General features: G+C 41.1%; 1 protein-coding gene across 1 annotated transcript; it reads left to right on the forward strand.

Moving 5' to 3' along the window:
• The first annotated feature begins 9,400 nt into the window (after positions 1-9,400).
• LOC148116315 (vomeronasal type-2 receptor 26-like) lies at positions 9,401-19,605 on the forward strand. The gene is made up of 5 exons (XM_087874059.1): positions 9,401-9,688; positions 12,609-13,445; positions 15,789-16,007; positions 16,894-17,023; positions 18,626-19,605. The coding sequence occupies exons 1-5, from the start codon at positions 9,401-9,403 to the stop codon at positions 19,528-19,530; spliced, it is 2,379 nt and encodes a 792-aa protein (XP_087730185.1). The 3' UTR covers positions 19,531-19,605.
• The last annotated feature ends 247 nt before the right edge of the window (positions 19,606-19,852 follow it).

Genomic DNA, 19,852 nt, shown 5'->3' on the forward strand with positions numbered 1-19,852 from the left:
GCCCCAAAGTCTCAAGAGAGAGACATAGACCAGAATATAGGAGCAAATATAATTACAGACAATCTTCCACAGATAGACACAAATATAGAAGCCCACCAAATTACAAAGAAGGTAGAAGGGGTAGAGAAAATTCAAAAGAGAGGAAATCTGGGTCACTGAATGGGCTAAATAAACAAGACAACACCAGAACACAGCAGGATGAGAATAACAATTGGCTTATTGATTCTGGTGCAACAAATCACACCACCAACAACAAAAGTATATTATCTTCATTTATAGAAGATAAGTTTGTGATAAAGGTAGCTAATCAAGATAAAGTTCAAGTACTAGGCAAAGGAAATGTGACCTTGCCTGGTCTAGGGAAAATAGAGGGGGTATTATTAATCCCAGAAATACCTCACAACATACTAAGTGCCATAAAATTAAGCAGGGAATCTGATATCAATATAGTTTTCTCAAAGGGGAAAGCAACTATAGAAAAGAACAAAACAAATGTAGGTACTGTAATGATAAAAGGAGGTCTACCCTATCTGATAACTAAAGAAAGATGTTTACATAACATTGATTCAAATATGGAAGATTGTATTGAAGCAGATGATGAAAATGTCAGTAACAGTGACAATGATGAGTGTAGAATAACTCATGATCACAAAAATACATACAAGGAAAAGAAACCAAAAATAGGTAAACCAATTCATGATGAGTGTGCTCACATCTTACACAGGAAGTTAGGACATGCAAGCTTTCCTGTAGTACAAAAAATGACTGAACACGCAGAAGGTGTCAAAATAAAAAATTGTGAAAATTATTTGGAATGCTCAGTATGTAAGTCCACCAAACTAAAAACCAGTCCCAGACCAAAAAAATCTAACAGATCAACTAACAATATTTTTGATTTGGTACATATGGACTTAGTTGGTCCATTAAGTCCCTCAATTACCTATAGAAAACGTTACTTCCTAACAATAGTGGATGACTACAGCCGATATGGTTTTGTTTACACATTAAAGCACAAGGATGAAACATTTCAGAAATTTAAGGAATTCTACAAACGTATAGAAACACAACATAATATCAGAATAAAGCAAATTATGACAGATAGGGGATGTGAGTTCATGTCTAAAGAATTCTCCCAATGGTTAAAGGATAGAGGAATGTTACATTTCACGTCCAATCCTTTTTCTGCATTTCAAAATGGAGTTGCAGAGAGGAAAAATTCCACACTACAAACCACGATTAGGTGCACATTAGAGGATGCTGGTTTAGGCAAACAATTTTGGTCAGAGGCATTACATTATTCGAATTACACTCAAAATAGAACCTGGTCCAGTATTGTGAATAAGACACCATATGAGGTGATGTACAATAGAAAACCCAAATTATCACACATGCACATATTTGGAGTCACTGCAGACGTACACATACCTAAACAATTGAGGAGAAAGGGAGAAAACGTATCCAGGAGATTAAGATTCATGGGATACGAAACTGGAACCAAAGGGTACAGATTTATTGATAGTAATAACAAATTTATAGTATCCAGAACAGCTGTGTTCCATGAACAGGCCAATTGGTCAAAATTGCACCTTAATGAAATATTTCCTAATAAATGTAAAGATACAATATCTTGCGAGGAAGGAACAACAGAAAATCAAAATATTAACAAAAGTAAGAACAAAACCAAAACTTGGACTAATAGTCAGCATAAAATAAAGACAGACACATTAACAAAAAAGGAAGCTAGATATTTGCATGATAACCATAGCAAGCCTGAAAGAACTATTAGAAACAATAGAAACCAAATACCAAATAAATACAAAGATTACATAATGCATATGAATGGAGAACAAATAACACCTAATACATATGAAGAAGTATTGAAACTTCCACATGAAGAAAGAGAAAAATGGGAACTAGCTATGGAAAAAGAGATGGAAAGTTTACAAGGATTAAATGTATTCACACCTGCGATCGCACCTAAGGATAAAACAATTATAGGTACCAGGTGGATTTATAAAATTAAGAACTTAGAAGGAGGCAATACCTTATACAAGGCTAGACTAGTTGCACAAGGCTATGCACAAAAATACCCAGAAGACTATACTGATACATATTCACCCACAGTGAGAACTGAGAGTGTCAAAACAGCCCTTGTAGTAGCATCTGCACTCAATCTGGACGTATTCCAATATGACATACAGACCGCATACTTACATGCAAAATTAGATAAGGAAATATATGTAAGAGCACCACACAGTCAATACACTAATAAGAACGAAATTTGGTTATTAAATAAGAGTCTGTACGGATTAAAGCAATCCGGCAAAAGATGGTACGATTGCTTGGTAAAAGTACTTAAGACCATGGATTTCAACGCCACCACTGCTGATAACTGTTTCTTTGTAAAAAAGAGTAATGATCATATTGAATTTGTATTAATTTACGTGGACGATATTTTATACATTGGAAAGCATAAAGAGAGCAGGGAAATCTTTGTAAATAAGTTAAATGAACACTTCTCACTGAAATCTCTGGGTAAAGTGAATAAATACCTTGGTGTGCAAATTAACAAAACTAAAAGGGGATTCAAACTTACACAGAAAGACAAAATCATCGAACTCCTAAACAAATGTAACTTAAATAATGCTAAAACCTGTGACACCCCTATGCAAACTGATTTTCTTAGAAACACTGATGAATCTTCCCCTGAGTTTAAAGACAACACATTTTACAGATCAGTTATAGGTTCACTCCTTTATATATCTAATTGGACTAGGCCAGATATTGCATTACCTCTCAATCTATTGTCAAGATATGTTAGTAAACCAACCTTGTATCATTGGGAAGCTGTCAAAAGAATTCTAAGATATCTGAAGGGTACATTAGATTTTTGTTTAATGTTGGAACCCAATAATGACAGAGAACCAAAAATTACTTGTTATGCTGATGCAGATTGGGCTGGTGATACATCATGCAGAAAGAGTACTTCTGGTTATGTTTTTCTATTGAATGATTGTCCAGTTTACTGGTATACTGGTAAACAAGAACTAGTAGCCACTTCTACTACAGAAGCGGAATATGTTTGTTTGTCCAAAGCTGCAAATAACCTTGTATGGTTCAATGATCTGATCACTGATGTTTGGAAGAAACCCACCTTACCATTTATTATGCATGAAGATAATAAAGCGGCCATTGAAATATCCAGATCCGATGCAATTGGACAAAGGTCCAGGCATATTGATATAAAGTTTAAGCATGTGAGACAACTGTCTCAAGACGGATTCATTAAAGCAATACATTGCGATACTTCTGAACAATTAGCTGACATATTAACAAAACCCTTACCTTCTAAACAACACAAATATTTAACTTCTAAATTATATGTATTATATTGTCCTGAATCAGAATGTAATTGGTGTTGTGTAACGAACCGGCATTTAGAGGGGGATTTGTCAGATGTAAATGCCTTATTCTCCAATGTGTAAATAATGTATATATGGAACATCAGAGGTTAACTTATTCTTTAGACTTTAATGTATTCATAACTTACCACTCCCATTCCTAGCTCCACCCCTTGTATATATAAGGAGCCACCCTCGCCATTCTCGTCGCTTCTACCTTGAATATTCAGTGAATATAGAATGCCTATCATAATTAAAAAGAAATATATTTAAAGCTTTAACTCCTATTATCTTTATTGAGTCTGATCCTGAAAATATTGCAACAGAGCCTTTACACACACAAAGAAGATGAAACTGGCCAAGAGTGACAGTCATTCAGATAAGGATTATTTTCAGGATTCAGAGATTCCACCTCTTAATTAACAAAAGATCCCTTCCTCTGACCACCACTTCCAGTCTTAATGTTAATTATGCAGGAAGCTAGTTGATAGAGTAAATGAGTCGGGGGGGGGGGGGGGGAAATCCCACAAACTTAGTCAATGAACGCCTCCTTCTGGCCATCCAGCTAATTGCAGCTCCTAATAATTCCCAGACGGGGGCCTCTGTTCTTGGGAGGAGCAAAAGAAAGGTATAAAGGTAAATACTTGACAACTGTAGCTTTCATTGCAATCTGTACTTATGCTCTCAAATAAATAATGCCTCTTTTCCAAGCGACTTGCCCCATGTGTTCTTTGTCTGACCTGGTTTAGTTCTGAACCCAAAACTAGCACTGATGATGTTACCTAGTTAAGGTAATGCAGGGGTGGGATTTAAAAATTTCAGCAACCAGTGCGCTGCCTTGTTGCTGGGTGGGCGTGGCCTTTCCTCAAGCCACCAGGAGGGCGAAAACAGCCTCCCCTGGGCTCCAGAGGCCCTCCAGTGGCTGGAAATGGGCCCATTTCCAGACTTCCAATACTTCCAGTAGGCCCGTTTTTCGCCCTCCCAGAGCTTCCACACGGGCTCTGCACTTACCTGGCATCCAAAACAGGACGCATGGAGACTCCTGGGAGGGGAGGGGAGGGCTGGGTGGGATCAGCCAGTCCTTCTAACAACCAGTTCCGTGAACCAGATTAAAATTAATATCCAGTTTGCCCAACCCGGTCCGAACTGGCTACCCCTGGGGTAATGTGTTGTGGTCTGCCAGCAGCCTGCCGAGCTGGCAGCAGAGTCGGACAGCGATGAGGCTGAGGAAGAACATGGGCCAGTCCTGAAGGCTGGGGAAGGCCCAGATGAGGGCTCTGCGTCGGAGGCAGAGATGGGGCCAGGGCCATCGGGGAGTGATATGCAGACTCTAGAGCCTCCAGGACTGATAGTAGTGAGGCAGAGGAACAGGAGAAGCCTGTTCCTAGTGCACGTATGAGAAGAGCTGCCAGAAGGCAGGAGCAGCTCAAGCAAAGAGGACGACTCGGGAGTAGGGCCAAGAGATGATTGGCCCCTCCCATAAGGCTTAAAACAGACCAGCGTTTGGGCTTTGCTGGAAAACAACATTGGAAGCTTCATCTTCTTCTTCATCTACGTCTTGCATTTATTTTGGTATCTGTGACTTCTGAACGTTTGCCAAGAAAGGCCTTTGGCAGTTTGCCTAATTGGACCAAGGTTTGCGATAGGACTGAGGAATTTGTGTTGGGAGGAATTTGCTTTAATTTAGTTGAACGATGCTGGGAATGAAGTAATTCTCAGCTGTTCAAATAAAGTTTGTTTGTTTTTTCACTGACTGATTTTCCTACCACTTACTGGAGCCTGGGTCACAACATAATGAAACATCTGCAAGAAAACAAGCAGGCTCAGAGTTCGCCAACGTCTCTCCGCCCAGAACTTTCTTCTAACAGGATCAAACTCTCCACAAAACTAAATCTATATATAAATCTACTGTCATCCCAGGTGCAGCTCGAAAATTGTGAACCCCACTTCTAACATGTTTGAGAGCTCGGTCTGCACCACATTGCAAAAAAGATTTTGAGACTGAAAAAATTGGAAAGAAGAGCAACTAAGATGGTTAAAGGCCTGGAGATAAAAACATATAAAGGACGGTTGCAGGAATTGGGTATGGCCACCCTAGGGAAAAGAAGGTGTAGGGGTGACATCAGTGGTGAAATCTGAACCGGTTTACTACCGTTTTGCTGGCTGCTCCTGCGCACCAAATGCGCAGCCAAAAGGCATGGGGTAAGTAGAACAGCGCGGGGGTGGGTGATCAGCTGTGGCGCGCAATTGTCAGAGCCTTTTTTTTTACTTTTAAAAGCATTTTTTTACAACCTATTTGGCTGAATGGGTTGTAAAAAAGGCTTTTAAAAGGTTAAAAAAGGCTCTGACGATCACGCACCACAGCTGTGATTGTCGGAGCCTTTTTTAAAAACTCCTTCTCCTTCTCCTCTCCATAAACTCCACTCCCTTCCAGCACTGATGATGTCACCTAGTTTGGTAATGAAACATCTGCCAGAAAACAAGCAAGCTCAGAGAACACCAAGGACCCCACAGTCGTCATTATCTTCCTCCTCCTCCTCCTCCTCCTCCTCCTCCTCCTCCTCCTCTCCATAAACCCCACTCCTTTCTAGCACTGATGATATCACTTAGTATGGTAATGAAAAGTCTGCAAGTAAACATCAAAGCTCAAAGAGTACTAAAGACCCTACAGTTGTCATTGCCTTCCTCCTGCTCATCATCATCATCATCCTCTTCCTCCTCTCCACAAACCCCACTCCCTTCTAGCACGGATGATGTCACCTAGTATGGTCATGAAACGTCTGCCAGAAAACAACCAAGCTCAGAGAGCCCCAAGCCCCCCTCAGTTTCATGCTAAATCAAATATCCAACTTCACCTTCGTTCTCAAGTCCATCTCTGTGGATTAGAACAAGAGACGCAAACATGTTTTTCCTTTTCTGGTATGCTAAACAAATCTAGTAATAATTGGCTAGGACAATGGCTCTTCTTTGCAATTATCCATGGAACTGCCATTCTTATTCCCTGTGGGTTTCTATTCACAAAAAGCTTCCCAGATAAAATCTGCTTTAAAAAAATAAGCCTGGAGATCCCCAGGTGGGGTGGCAGGACATGTGTCACCTCACCTTGTCTTGCAAAGAGCTCACTCCTGGGTTGGATGAGACTCAACTGGCTTTAGCTTTGTCTTCGGTCACAGCCCAAACACTTATAAGGGGAAGGATGGTTGATATAAATTTTGCCACAAAGCCATCCAGGTGGAACGACCTGCCTCTGTTGTGCTAAAGCTCTGATGAGATTTCAAGTGCTACCTGCAGTTTACCTTCTGCACAAACCTAGATTTCTGATCTAGAAGGGAAGGGGAGAAGAATGACTCGGTTGCCTCTCCTGCTGCTGCTGCTGCTCTTCTGGCTCCTGCCTCCAACTTCTGCTAAGAGGATGCAAAGTGTATGTGTGTTGACAAGGTCTCTGCAGATTCCGGAGGATTATTACAGACCTGGAGATCTCATTATTGGTGGGAATTTGCCCCTGGCAACCATTGTTTTATCCTTCATTATCCTACGCTTTCAGAAAGACCCGTTCCGACGTATTTTACACACTATGTAAGTTTTACCTGGCTGGAGGGGGGAAATGTAGATAAATATTTGGGGTTTTTTGGATTCAGCGATTCTCTTAGAAAGACTGGTCCTTGTGAGGTTTGCATTGTCCAAGTGCAGACTTTCTCATTCTTTTCTTTATCACGCAATCCCTTTAAATATATTTTGTGGCCATGGACTATGGCCACCGACACCACCACCCCTCCAAGATTTACCTTTGCAGATCCCCTGTAGTGGTATCACGGCTGCCCCAAGATCTACGGACCACAGGTTGAGAACCACTGTCCTGGTGTAAATCTTTGTGCTTTTTTCAATTAAAAAAACAACAAATTCATAGAAAAGGCTAGAATTCTTTTTTTTATTATTTATTTTGTCTTATACATCAAAGAAACATTAAATCTATAGCGGTCTACATCACAGCGCGAGAAGGAAGTAAAATTGTCCCATTACATATATAGGATAGCCAAGAAAAATCTATTACATATCAAGTGTCATGTTTATCATATATATCAGTTTGCAGCTCGATTTGACATCCAATTGTACCATTGACTCCAAGATATATAATAATCTGTGTCCCCTCGACCTTTCAATATCATAGTAAGCCAATCTGATTTCGCACAATTCATTATTTTCTGAATTACTACTTGTTCGGGTGGGCTGACCTCCATCTTCCAGTATTGGGCCCATGCCAATCTTGCAGCTGTTGTTATATGTAGCAACAGGTACTATGTCATTTTGTTTACATTTTCGGGTCTTATCCCTAATAAAAATACCTCAGGACGCAGTTGTATACGCTGCCCCAGCACTTCATTAAGCCATTTCTGAATATTCTTCCAAAATTTCATTGCCTCTTGACAGGTCCACCATTGGTGGAAATATGTGCCTTCTTTAACGCCACATTTCCAACAAACTGAGGGCGTTCCAAGGAATATTTTAGCGAGTCTGGCCATCAATATGCCATTTTATATATGTTTTCTTTGTATGCTATTGACTGGGTTAGTTTAATATTCTTAGTCCAGATTTCATTCCACCTCTCGGGCTCTATTGAATGACCCAGATTTTTCTCCCAGGCATAAACCGAAGTCTTCGCACCTTCCTCAGCTACCTCCATAGCCATAAAGAATTTATAGCACTTAGTTAACACCTTTTCATCCACCCCCAGTAAAATCCTATCCAAAGTCTGCACCTCTCGGCTAATCCCGAGTCTCTGTCTATCTCTCATATACTTAGAGTATATGAGAACAAGGAGTGAACTTAGACTGATGGTTATACATGCAAATTAGTAGAAAGTATATGAGAAAAGGCTAGAATTCTTAATCTTCCCGAATTCTTCCTGATGAAAGTAAGGAAAGTGATGAAGCCTAAAAAGTGAGGATGCACAACACATGAGAAATTGCGCGGACCTCCGTAAGATATTGATGTACAATGTGGAAACTCAAAGAGAAGCTCAATCTTTTTCCAATGTGGGGAACAGAGGTGGTATTCAGTGGTTTAGACCGGATCAGGCGAACCGGTAATACCCCGGAAGCAATCCCATCCTATAATTGCTGTGTTTTTGACATCGCACACATGCCGTGTTTGATGTTGCACATATGTGTGGATGGTGTGTGCGCACAATTCCAGTGCTGGGCGAAACAGTAGCTACAGTATGTGAAATCCACCTGGTGAGGAACTGTAGAACTGTAGAAACATCACAACTCAATCAATCAATCAATCGGAATAGAGCTGGAAGGGACCTTGGAGGTCCTCTAGTCCAATCCCCTGCTAAAGCAGGAGACCGTATACGATTTGAGACAACTTCCAGTGATGGAGCACCGGTAACCTCTGGAGGCAAATCATTCCACTGGTTAATTGTCCTCCCTGTTAATTCCACGTTGCTTCTATCCTTGATCAGTTTCCATCCATTGTTTCTTATGGTGCCTTCAGGTGCTTTAGAGAATAAGTTGACCCCCCTCATCTTTGTGGCAGCCCCTCAAATACTGAAATACTGCTATCATGTCACCCCTAGTCCTTCCTTTCTCTAGACTAGCCAAATCTTCCTCTGACAGTGCTCAAGGATAGTGTGCCCTTCAGGAAATTGATGCTGTGACCCACACTGCATTCTTGTGCTCAGTAATGGTTAGGAGATCTGAAGAAGCTGCTCCAAGAGAGGACCAGATTGATTAGGAAGAAAGAGGAGAAACTGGCAAAGAGCAAAGTGAAGATTGGCGTGACAATAGAGGAGAATAAAATGGTTTACGAGATGGAGAGGCTTTTCTCCTTTCTCACAAAGCCATCCAAATTTAATCAAGGAGTAACCTTTGGGGGGAAAAACCCAATGAAATTTGGAAATTACAACTCCAAACAACAACAAAAAAGACAAAGCAAACTCAACCAGCAGATACAAGTTTTCCTGTTATGTTCTCCAATGGTTTTCTCACTATAGGGTCATGCCCAAGAAATACCAACAGATCTTGGCCTTGGTGTTTGCAGTCGCAGAAGTCAACAAGGATGTGGTTCTCCTTCCCAACATCACCCTTGGCTTCCACATCTTTGACAATCACCAGATTGAGAGGGAGATTTCCTTAATCAGCCTCTCCCTGCTCTCCACACGAGGCCAAATGGTTCCAGGTTATCAGTGTGACGGGCAGGACACTCTGCTCTCTGTTGTTGGAGGTCTCAAATCCAAATCCTCAAGGGAGATGGCCTCCATCTTCAGCATCTTCAAGGTCCCACAGGTAAGGGAGCTCCTTCAGATGCAATTATGGAATAGACAAACAAAACAAAATGTGTGATTTATTTATTTATTTATTTTGGTAAATATTTTTTATTTATTTTTTCAAATTTAAACATAAAAACATAACTTTCAAGAGCAAAAATCTCGATCCGATCATAGATGATTACCACGCTTACATTCCTTTCACAAGCTCAATTCACAATTTCCATTACATCTTTTATAAATAAACAAAAAAAAGGAAAAAAAAGAAGATAAAAAAGAAATTCAAAACTTAAGAAAAAACCAATTTTACCTCAAATTTCACATTTTCATCTATATAAATCCATTATATCTATCCAAAATTAGTTTCAAATTCACTTTCACTCATTTTTACATCTGCATAACAATTCTAAACATATCTTTATTCTTCTTTACCTTATATCTTATACAAGTCATATCAAAATAATTTTTACAATATTCTAACCTCTTGTTAAGTGTTTACCTTACAATTTTATCACCATTTATTCTTAGTTTCAATTCAATACCACTCCATTTTTATTGTATTTTATAAAACAACATTTTATCTAATTTTAATCCTTTGACCCTTATCCCCAAATCAGTTTACCTTAGGTTTTTTTTTTCTCCCAGTTTACATATTACACAGATTTCTCTCAAAGGCATATTTTATTTACTCCAATTTCTAATATATTTTCCACTATATCTCCCTCTAATATTTAACTATCTTCCAGCTTCTTCTATTTGATTAATTCTCAGCTTGATCCCCTCCAAAACACCAACTATTTAGTTGATTTTAAAATAGTTCCTCAATCTCCTCCAACTCTCCTATTTGTTTGACTGTTTCCAGCATTTTGTGGGCTGATTTCCAGCATAGTCTCCTCCTTAACTCCCTCCATTGTTTGGCTGATTTCCAGCATAGTCTCCTCCAACTCTCCTCCTATTTGTTTGGCTGTTTCCAGCATTTTATGGGCTGATTTCCAGCATAGTCTCCTCCAACTCTCCTCCTATTTGTTTGGCTGTTTCCAGCATTTTGAATTAATTTCCAACGTATTTCCACCGAGTCTCAAACTCTTATCTAGTTGGTATCCATCCCACACATTTTAACTGTAATATAATTATCTGTTTTATATCATTTTTCCATCCTGCTCTTTCAATTTAAATCTCAGTATATGTCATAATAGTCATCATTTCCAACTTGTATTACCTTAATTCAAGACTAATCACTAGCATCTGTGTATCTTGTATTTTGTTCAATCAATCCTTATTCATCAGTTTAACATTTGTTTGCAAATTAAAATTAAAACGTATTACATCAAACAGTACATTTTCTTAAAATTTTCCTACCTCAAAATATATTCTTCTTTATTATTTTTATCCCCTTGATATCATCCACTATTTTAATAGCCACCTCTTGTTTTCTATTTTTATTATTTCACAACCTTTCCTGTTTTTATCCAAAAATCATATATACCTAGGCTTTTAAACTTTATCATATATACATAGGCGTTTAAACTTTACATTTCAGTTAGTCACATTTAAATTTATCCACTTTAATTCTTCCTTTTCTTCCTTTTCCTCTCTATCCAAAGTGCTCTATTTCAAGGTTCATCAGTTCAAAGTAAAGAATTTCTATATGTCCCTTTAAAACTTTTAAAATGTCTGATCCAAGCGTAGTGCATCAGCTTCCTGTCTTTGTTAACTACACCACACCTAGTTTTGTCAGTCTCCATTGTTAAAATCCAAAATGTTCTTTCTTTCTTCTTTCTTCTTTCTTAAAATCATCTGGGACAGAGTAGGAATCTCCAAAATCCTTATATCCAATATTAATTTCAAGTAATCCAAGGTAAAAAGTCAATTAACATGTTTCTTTTCCACCCAGAAAGGGAAATTTCTTTAATCCACTTCTCTGTTTAATCACTGCAGACTCCATGGCTATTTTGTAGCTATCCATCTCTATCTTCATTAGCTTCATTTTCTTTTAGAGGCATTAATTCTCAGAAATATCCATTTCTCCTCTCCACTCCAGTTAAAGGCACAGTCAAATTTCAGAAATTTATTAATACCAAATCATCCAGTTTAAGTTTACTGCAACAAAATTCAATTTGGGTCTTTTACCCATTTTTTTTTTTTCCTTTTCAATCTTTAAGCCCCGCAGTCCAACAGCCGCTTTTAATTTTAGGGTCTTATTTTCCAATAATTCCAAATAGGTACGTTTGCCTGGGTTGGTGTCACTCACCCGGCTTCTTGATTTTTGCTCTTTCTTCATCTTCTTCCTCCAGCACAATCCTTGTTCCCGATTGCCGCAGTTTCAGGGCAGCCGCTATGGCTGCCGTCCCGCTGCCGCCGGCATGAAGGAGAAGCCTCCGGCCCCGAGGAACCCGCCCGTTCCTCTCGGCCGCCCAAGGCGTTCCTTCTTGTCCCCCTGTCCCTACAAGACAGGGGAGGTCCGCAAACCTATCGGCGGCAGCTTAACGGAGGGGATTTGGCAGAGCTCAGCAGAGCTCGGCATTTCCCCGCCTGTGTCCCTGCGGCGCCAACCGGAAGTCTCAGGAATGTGTGATTTAGAGAATGCATGCAATTATTTTATATCTCAAATAACCCAAAAGAGGTAAATAATGACATAATTCTGAAATGTTCCACTTGCTGAGATAAATTTCTTCCTAACTTATTCTTCATATAAATGTATCCAGAGTTTTCGTACCGTTTATTGTCTGTATGAGATTGAGGCTTTGTCCACTGGGTTTTTGACGTGTCACAACATGGCAAAATATGCAACTGGCGGCTCTTCCTAAGAAGGGGAGAAGTTTAAGCCTTCCACTCAAAATGAGTCAGCATGGTGGGGCAGGAGACAACACTGTGGGGACTCTTAAAGTCACCATCAAAATGTTGCTTTGACTTTGAAAGATGAATCTCACTTTCTCCAGTTTGGTGTTGGCTTTGAGGTCTCTCAAGGAAACAGAACGGTTTATCCTTCCTTCTTCCAAATTAATCAGAATGAATCTCCTCAGTATGTGGGTTTAGTCCAGCTCCTCCTGCATTTCCGGTGGAACTGGGTGGGTCTTCTGGCCCTTGAAGATGACAATGGAGAGCGTTTCATCTCATCTCTGATACCAATGCTCAAGGAGAAGGAGATCTGCTTGGCCTTCACTGAAATGATGACATTGGATTTTCTTGACAGGACAAGGTGGACATTACCTCATATTTTCAAAACCTGGTCTGAAGCTGAAGTGATTGTTCTCTTTGGAGACTCCAGTAGTATTACAAATGTAATGGCGATAATGAACATTCACAAACAATTGACAAAGACATCATTTTGTAAAGTCTGGGTCTTAACTTCCCATTGGAAAGTTAGTATGATGGGATCTGAAGACATATTGAAAGATATAAATCCCTTCCATGGGTCTCTGCATTTTAGGGACCACACCGGGGATATCTCAGAATTCACCCATTTCATCCTGTCTTTAGACCCATTCAACCCACGAAGAGATGTCTTTCTCCCTCCATGGTGGGAATTGGTCTTCGGCTGCAAGATTCACAAACCAGGCAAGATCCTTCCAAAGCATGAAAAACCATGCACAGGAAAAGAGAATTTACATAATCTGCCAATTTATTTTTTTGAAACAATCATGACAGGTGAAAGTTACAATATCTACAATGCTATTTATGCTCTGGGACATGCATTACATGCAATGTATGGATCAGGAGTGCAACGAACAATGATGAGGCTTGGAAGGAGGATCTCAAATGTCCAGTCATGGCAGGTAATCTCTGGGACTTTTTATCCAGTCCAAAGATCCTTATAGAAGATATCAGCATGCTATCATATAAATATGTTTTGAAAAACAAAATGCACAGGTACAGTATACGTGGTACCTTGCTCAATAGTTGTAACTGTGAGAGGGATCTTGGAGTCCTAGTTGACAATCACTTAAATATGAGCCAGCCATGTGCAGCAGGTGACAAAAAAGCCAACACAGTTCTAGGCTGCATTAACAGAGGGATAGAATCAAGATCACGTGAAGTGTTGATACCACTTTATAATGCCTTGGTAAGGCCACAGTTGGAATACAGCATCCAATTTTGGTCACCACAATGTAAAAAAGATGTGGAGACTCTAGAAAGAGTGCAGAGAAGAGCAACAAAGAAGATTAGGGGATGGAGGCTAAAACATATGAAAAACGGTTGCAGGAACTGGGTATGTCTAGTGTGATGAAAAGAAGGACTAGGGGAGACATGATAGCAGTCTTCCAGTATCTCAGAGGCTTCCACAAAGAAGAGGGAGTCAAGCTATTCTCCAAAGCCCCTGAGGGCAGGACAAGAAGCAATGGGTGGAAACTAATCAAGGAGAGAAGCAACTTAGAACTAAGGAGAAATTTCCTGACAGTGAGAACAATCAATCAGTGGAACAACTTGCCTCCAGAAGTTGTGAATGCTCCAACACTGGAGGTTTTTAAGAAGAGTTTGGATAACCATTTGTCTGAAGTGGTGGATGGTGGGGAACGGAAGGATTTATACTCCTTGCAAGCAGTTGGTCATTTGCATCCTTTTAGAGAGTTGTTAAGGCCACCTGGAGGTTTATTTGTGTCATCAGATTGCCTTAAAACTCGCTAAAAGGATGCAAATGACCAGCTGTCTGCAAGAAGTATAAATCCTTCCATTCCCCACCATCCAGTCAGAGCTGAACAAGCTTCTTGGATGAGAAGCAAAATGTCTTCAAGGAAAAACCAGAAAGTCCAGTTGCCTTTCTGGAAAAAAAAAACACTTTTGGGACAACCATGACCTGGATGGCTGAGAATCTCCATAAAGAGAGCTGGAAGGGACCTTGGAGGTTTTCTAGTCCAACCCCCTGCTCAATAGACAAATGGCTGTCCAATTCCTTCTTGAAAACCTCCAGTGAACCACAACTTCTGGAGGCAAGTTGTTCCACTGATTTAATTGTCCTCAGCGTCAGGAAATTTCTCCTTAGTTCCAGGTTGCTTCTCTCTTTGGTTAGTTTCCATCCATTGCTTCTTGTTCTGCCTTCAGGTGCTTTAGATAATAGGTTGATCCCCTCCTCTTTGTGGCAGCCTCTTAGAAATTGGAGGCAGTCCCTCAAACTGTTCTTCATCAAAGGCTTAATGTTGGACCTCTCTGGACAATGAAATGTAAACCAGGACAGGTACTTCTCTCCACATGACTATAAGCTAGAGAATGCCAGTGGAATTTTACATAATTGTAATAGAAATTATTAAATCAATTCTGAAAATGTGTCTCTCATTTACAAGACTTGGAGCCAAAGGCAACATTTTTAAAAATGCACATGGTCAATCATCACAGGAGCAAAAGCACATAATGAAATTTAGAGTTTGGCAGTAAAATCTTTCTAGGATAATTGTGGTAAAACTAAATACAAATGCTCAATGAAAAAGAGAAACCTTTGTAGTTATGGGGAAAGAATGAAATATGTGGTGTCACTCCTGATTAGCCAAAATTCCATCAATGGAACTTGTCTACAGTATTTTTTGGAGTATAAGAAGCTCCGGACTATAAGACGCACATACCTTTTGGGGGAGGAAAACAAGAAAAAAAATCTGCCTGCCTCCCAGCAATTTGCCTCCTTGCAGCAAACAGCAAACAGCCTGTTTCAGTTTCATTTTCATTTTCAGCACAGCCTGATTAGCACAAGAAAAAAAAATCTGCCTCTGCCTCCCAGCAATTTGCCTCCTTGCAGCAAACAGCCTGTTTCAGCTTCAGCCTCAGCTTCAGCTTCAGCTTCAGCACAGCCTGATTAGCACAAGCAGCTGATTGTCGGTTGGATCAGCCTCCCGAAGATCACCTGTTTCAGGCTGCAGGGATTGCCATAGCTTATTGCCGCCTCCGTGCACCCCATTTTCCGGGCGGGCTGGCGGATGGGCAAGGCTACATTTGGTGTATAAGATGCACCCAAATTTTCACCCTCTTTTGGGGGTGTGAGTGTGTCTTATACTCCAAAAAATATGGTAGTTTCTCAGACATACCTCCATGTCCTAAGATAATGGCCAACGAAGAATGGTGGAAGCCATGATCTCTCATCTGTGGCTCTCAGCCAATTGCTCCAATTTCTGAAGGTGTATTTTTTTTTTCAGATTCTTCCCTATTTGAAGAACGTCCAATTTAACAACAGCGCTGGAGATGAAATCTCCTTCTCAGAAAACGGACTCGGTTCTCCTCGCTTTGATCTTCTCAACTGGATTTTCCTCCCCAATCACTCTTTTGTCTCCACGAAAGTTGGGCAAATACATCCCGGGGTTTCCCAAGGACAGGATTTCACCATTAATTCAGACGCAATCATCTGGGCCACAAAGGTGAGTGGCAAGGAAATCTTGTTAAGTTCAGGGAAAGATTCATCCTCTCCTGGAAATGCAGAACATCCTTCCAATTTGGAAAACAATCGATTTGAGTCCAAAACTATGGCAGGCACTTGGTGAAAAAAATTGCTTTGCATGTAACACATGTGAGGTCTGATTTGTGTCAATCCACAAAGGGTTCTGGATTGAGAAGAACCTCTGCTTGAAAACCCAGGATGCAATTAGAGCAAGCAACAATCATTATCATGGACTATTCCTGTTCAGTTGGATCAGTGGTGGGATTCAGCCAGTTCGGGCCAGTTTGGGAGAACCAGTAATTAAAGCATTTTTTTCTGCAACCTCTTCGGCCGAAGAGGCTATAGAAAAAAATGATTTTAAAAACGCTGATGATCCCAGCTGAGTTGCCTGATCTTCAGAGGCTTTTAAAACCATTTGTTTCTGCAACCTCTTCGGCCGAAGAGGTTGTAGAAAAAATGCTTTGAAAAGTAAAATTTTTTAAAAAGGTTAGCGACGCCCACCCAGTCACATTACCCCCCACACACATCCCAAGCCATGCCCACAGAACCGATAGTAACAAATTTTACATTTCACCACTGCCCATAATCCCTCACGGGGTGGAGTCTGGGCAACTGAAAGGAGCTGAGTGTTTCCTGAGTTATATTCAGCAGATATATTCTCATTGTACCCAGAAAGAGAGAAATATCTGCCTCTACCTAGGATCGAACTCACAGCCTCCTGATTGTGAGGCGAGAGCTCCACCTCTAGGCCACCGCACCACTTGAACGTAGAAATAAGAATATGGAATGGAAATATAATGTGAAATAAATTAACAAAAGATGTCCATCGCTTAGGCCCTCTCAAGTCTTTATCTTTTCTCTTTCAGAAGGTGCCCTTTGCCAGGTGTGGCATGAAGAGGTGCCATGCAGGAGAGAAGAGAAGAGTTCCAGAGGGTGAACAGGTTTGCTGCTACCACTGTGACCCTTGTCCAGAAGGGACCATTTCTAATCAGACAGGTAGAGCAGACAACAAACGTAGATATTCAGGGATCAAGGAAGCCATTCAGTAGATCAAAATATATATTTTTTTGTTATTGTTGTCATTTTTGGTAAGATTGACATGTATTCACAGACGCTTAGCAACTGATTCATACTCATGACAATTGCACTGTCTTGGAATGATGCAATTCCATGAAAGAGCCTTGGTAGTACAGTGGTCTAAGGCACCCTGTTATTAAGCTGGTTATTAAGACCAGCTGCCTGCAATTACTGCAGGTTCGAATCTCACCAAGGCTCAAGGTTGACTCAGCCTTCCATCCTTTCTAAGGTAGGTAAATTGAGGACCCAGTTGTGGGGGCAATAAGCTGATTTTGTATAAATATACAAAAGGATGAAGGCTATTGCTGAGCACATTGTAAGCCGCCCTGAATCTCCGGAGAAAGGTGGCATATAAATCAAATTTTTTTTAAAAAAATTCCCTTTTGCGAACTTCTGACAAGCAAAGCCAATGCGGAAGCTAGATTCACTTAACAACCATCTTACTAATTTAACCACTGCACAGATTCATGTAAAGACCATGGCTAGAAAGGTTGTAAAATGGAGAAAAATTCACTTCAGAAATAGCAACAGAAATTTTAGGCTCAATTGTGTTCGTAAATCGAGGACTACCTGTACAAAGCAGAGCACTTAAAGCAGTGATAACCAAAACTGCAGCATTCCTAATTAATACATCTAGGAGTCTTCTGCTGGTTCCAGTATAAAGTAAGGGGAGGAATAATTGGTAGTCTCAGATTAAAAGCCACGGCAATCGTGGAAGTTCCCAATGATTGGAGAGGGACTTTTCCCCCAAGCAAACTGACCAGGAAGCTGGAACTGAACGAATCCTTGTCTCTAGCCCTACTATTCTGACCAAGCTCCCCAAACAGGACCAACCCTCTGAAGTTAACTCAAAGATTCCTTTATTAGGAGCGCCAGCAGCCCCGGCAAAAAGTTTCTCTCTCAACACAGGCTAACAAGTCCGTCTGGCCAGAAGATGCCCCATCTATTCATCTCCGCCCCCTGCCTTTTATCCCCAGAGCTAAGATGGGGCTTCACTAGCAGCGGTGGCTCTTCTGTCCCAAGGACCGGCCCATAGATTTCCACTGCTCTCCTCTCCTCTGTCTTCTGCTCATCCGCGTGTCAGGCACTGGACCCAGCTGTTCCTCCTCTTCCTCATCAGCCACCTCCAGCCCTGGGGGCTGTTGACTCTCCCTCAGAGAGCTGACAGAAGGCCCAGACTCCGCCTCTGTCTCTCTCTCTCTGCCAGCTCCATTCCCTCTTCTCCCTCGGAGCTCCCACGTTGCCTTGATGCTGACCTTGACTCCCATGCCTCCTCCTCCTCTGATTCAGCTGCTGGAGGGGCCGGCGGTCAACAGGCCATAACAGCTCCCTATCCCAAGGATCACCATGAACAAAGGATGATTAGCCCTTTTTTGAGTTCCAAAAATTGCACAGTGGGTCATTTCATCACTCCTGTTGTTTGTTGGCCACAGCAGAAAGGGAAGTCATGTCACCCCTGAGGGAGGAATAATGTTCATGCAGATACCCTTGAAATCCTTAGACAAAGACTTTTGATTTCAGATGCAGCTCACTGTGAACCCTGCCCAGAAGACCAATATCCCAACAAGGACAAGGACCAATGCATTGCCAAGAAGATCCACTTCCTTGCTTACCAAGACAGCCTGGGATACACTTTAGTTTCTCTCGCTCTTTTTCTCTCTCTGATCACGTCTGCAGTCCTGGTGATTTTCCTAAAACATCATGACACACCGATTGTCAAGGCCAACAACCGAGATCTCACCTACATCCTGCTGGTCTCCCTGCTGTTTTGCTTCCTCTGCTCCTTCCTCTTCATTGGTCGACCAGGGAAGATCACCTGTCTCTTCCGACAAACTGCCTTTGCCATTCTCTTTGCCCTGGCAGTTTCCTCTGTGTTGGCAAAAACTGTCATGGTGGTTCTGGCCTTCATGGCCACCAAGCCAGGGAACAAGACAAGGAAACTCTTAGGAAAACCACTGACCAACTCCATTGTCTTAGCCTGTCCCCTGATCCAAGCAGTCCTTTGTGCCATCTGGCTGATAACTTCTCCCCCATTTCCTAACTTGGATTTTCAGTCACTGACTGGAGAGGCCATCTTGGAATGTAATGAAGGCTCAACTTCAATGTTTTATGCTGTCCTTGCCTATCTGGGTTTCTTAGCCCTCATTAGTTTCACAGTGGCCTTTTTGGCTAGGAAATTGCCTGATAGTTTTAACGAAGCCAAGTTCATTACTTTTAGCATGCTGGTCTTTTGCAGTGTTTGGATCTCCTTCCTTCCCACTTATCTGAGCACCAAAGGGAAGTCCATGGTGGCTGTGGAGATCTTCTCCATTTTGGCCTCTGGAGCTGCTCTCTTGGCTTGTATCTTTTTCCCTAAATGCTACATTATTCTGCTGAGGCCCGATTTGAATTGTAGAGGAAATATAATCAGAAACAAGAACTTCTAAATAATACAAACATAGACAGCATTTATATTTGAGGCATGTTTAGAATGTTATAAATTTTCCAAAAGATGAAAACATGAAGCAGGGGTGAAATCCAGCAGGTTCTGACAGGTTCTAGAGAACCGGTAGCAGAAATTTTGAGTAGTTCACAGAACTGGCAAATACCACCTCTGGCTGACCCCAGTGTGGGGTGGAAATGGAGATTTTGCAATATCATTCCCCCAGGAGTGGGGTGGGAATGGGGATTTTTCAGTATCCTTCCCTTGCCAAGCCCACTAAGCCACATCCACCAAGCCATACCACGCCCATCAAGCCACACCCACAG

Source organism: Pantherophis guttatus, chromosome 1, assembly GCF_059756535.1.
Source record: "Pantherophis guttatus breed Tessera chromosome 1, ASM5975653v1, whole genome shotgun sequence".
Lineage (NCBI taxonomy): Eukaryota > Metazoa > Chordata > Lepidosauria > Squamata > Colubridae > Pantherophis > Pantherophis guttatus.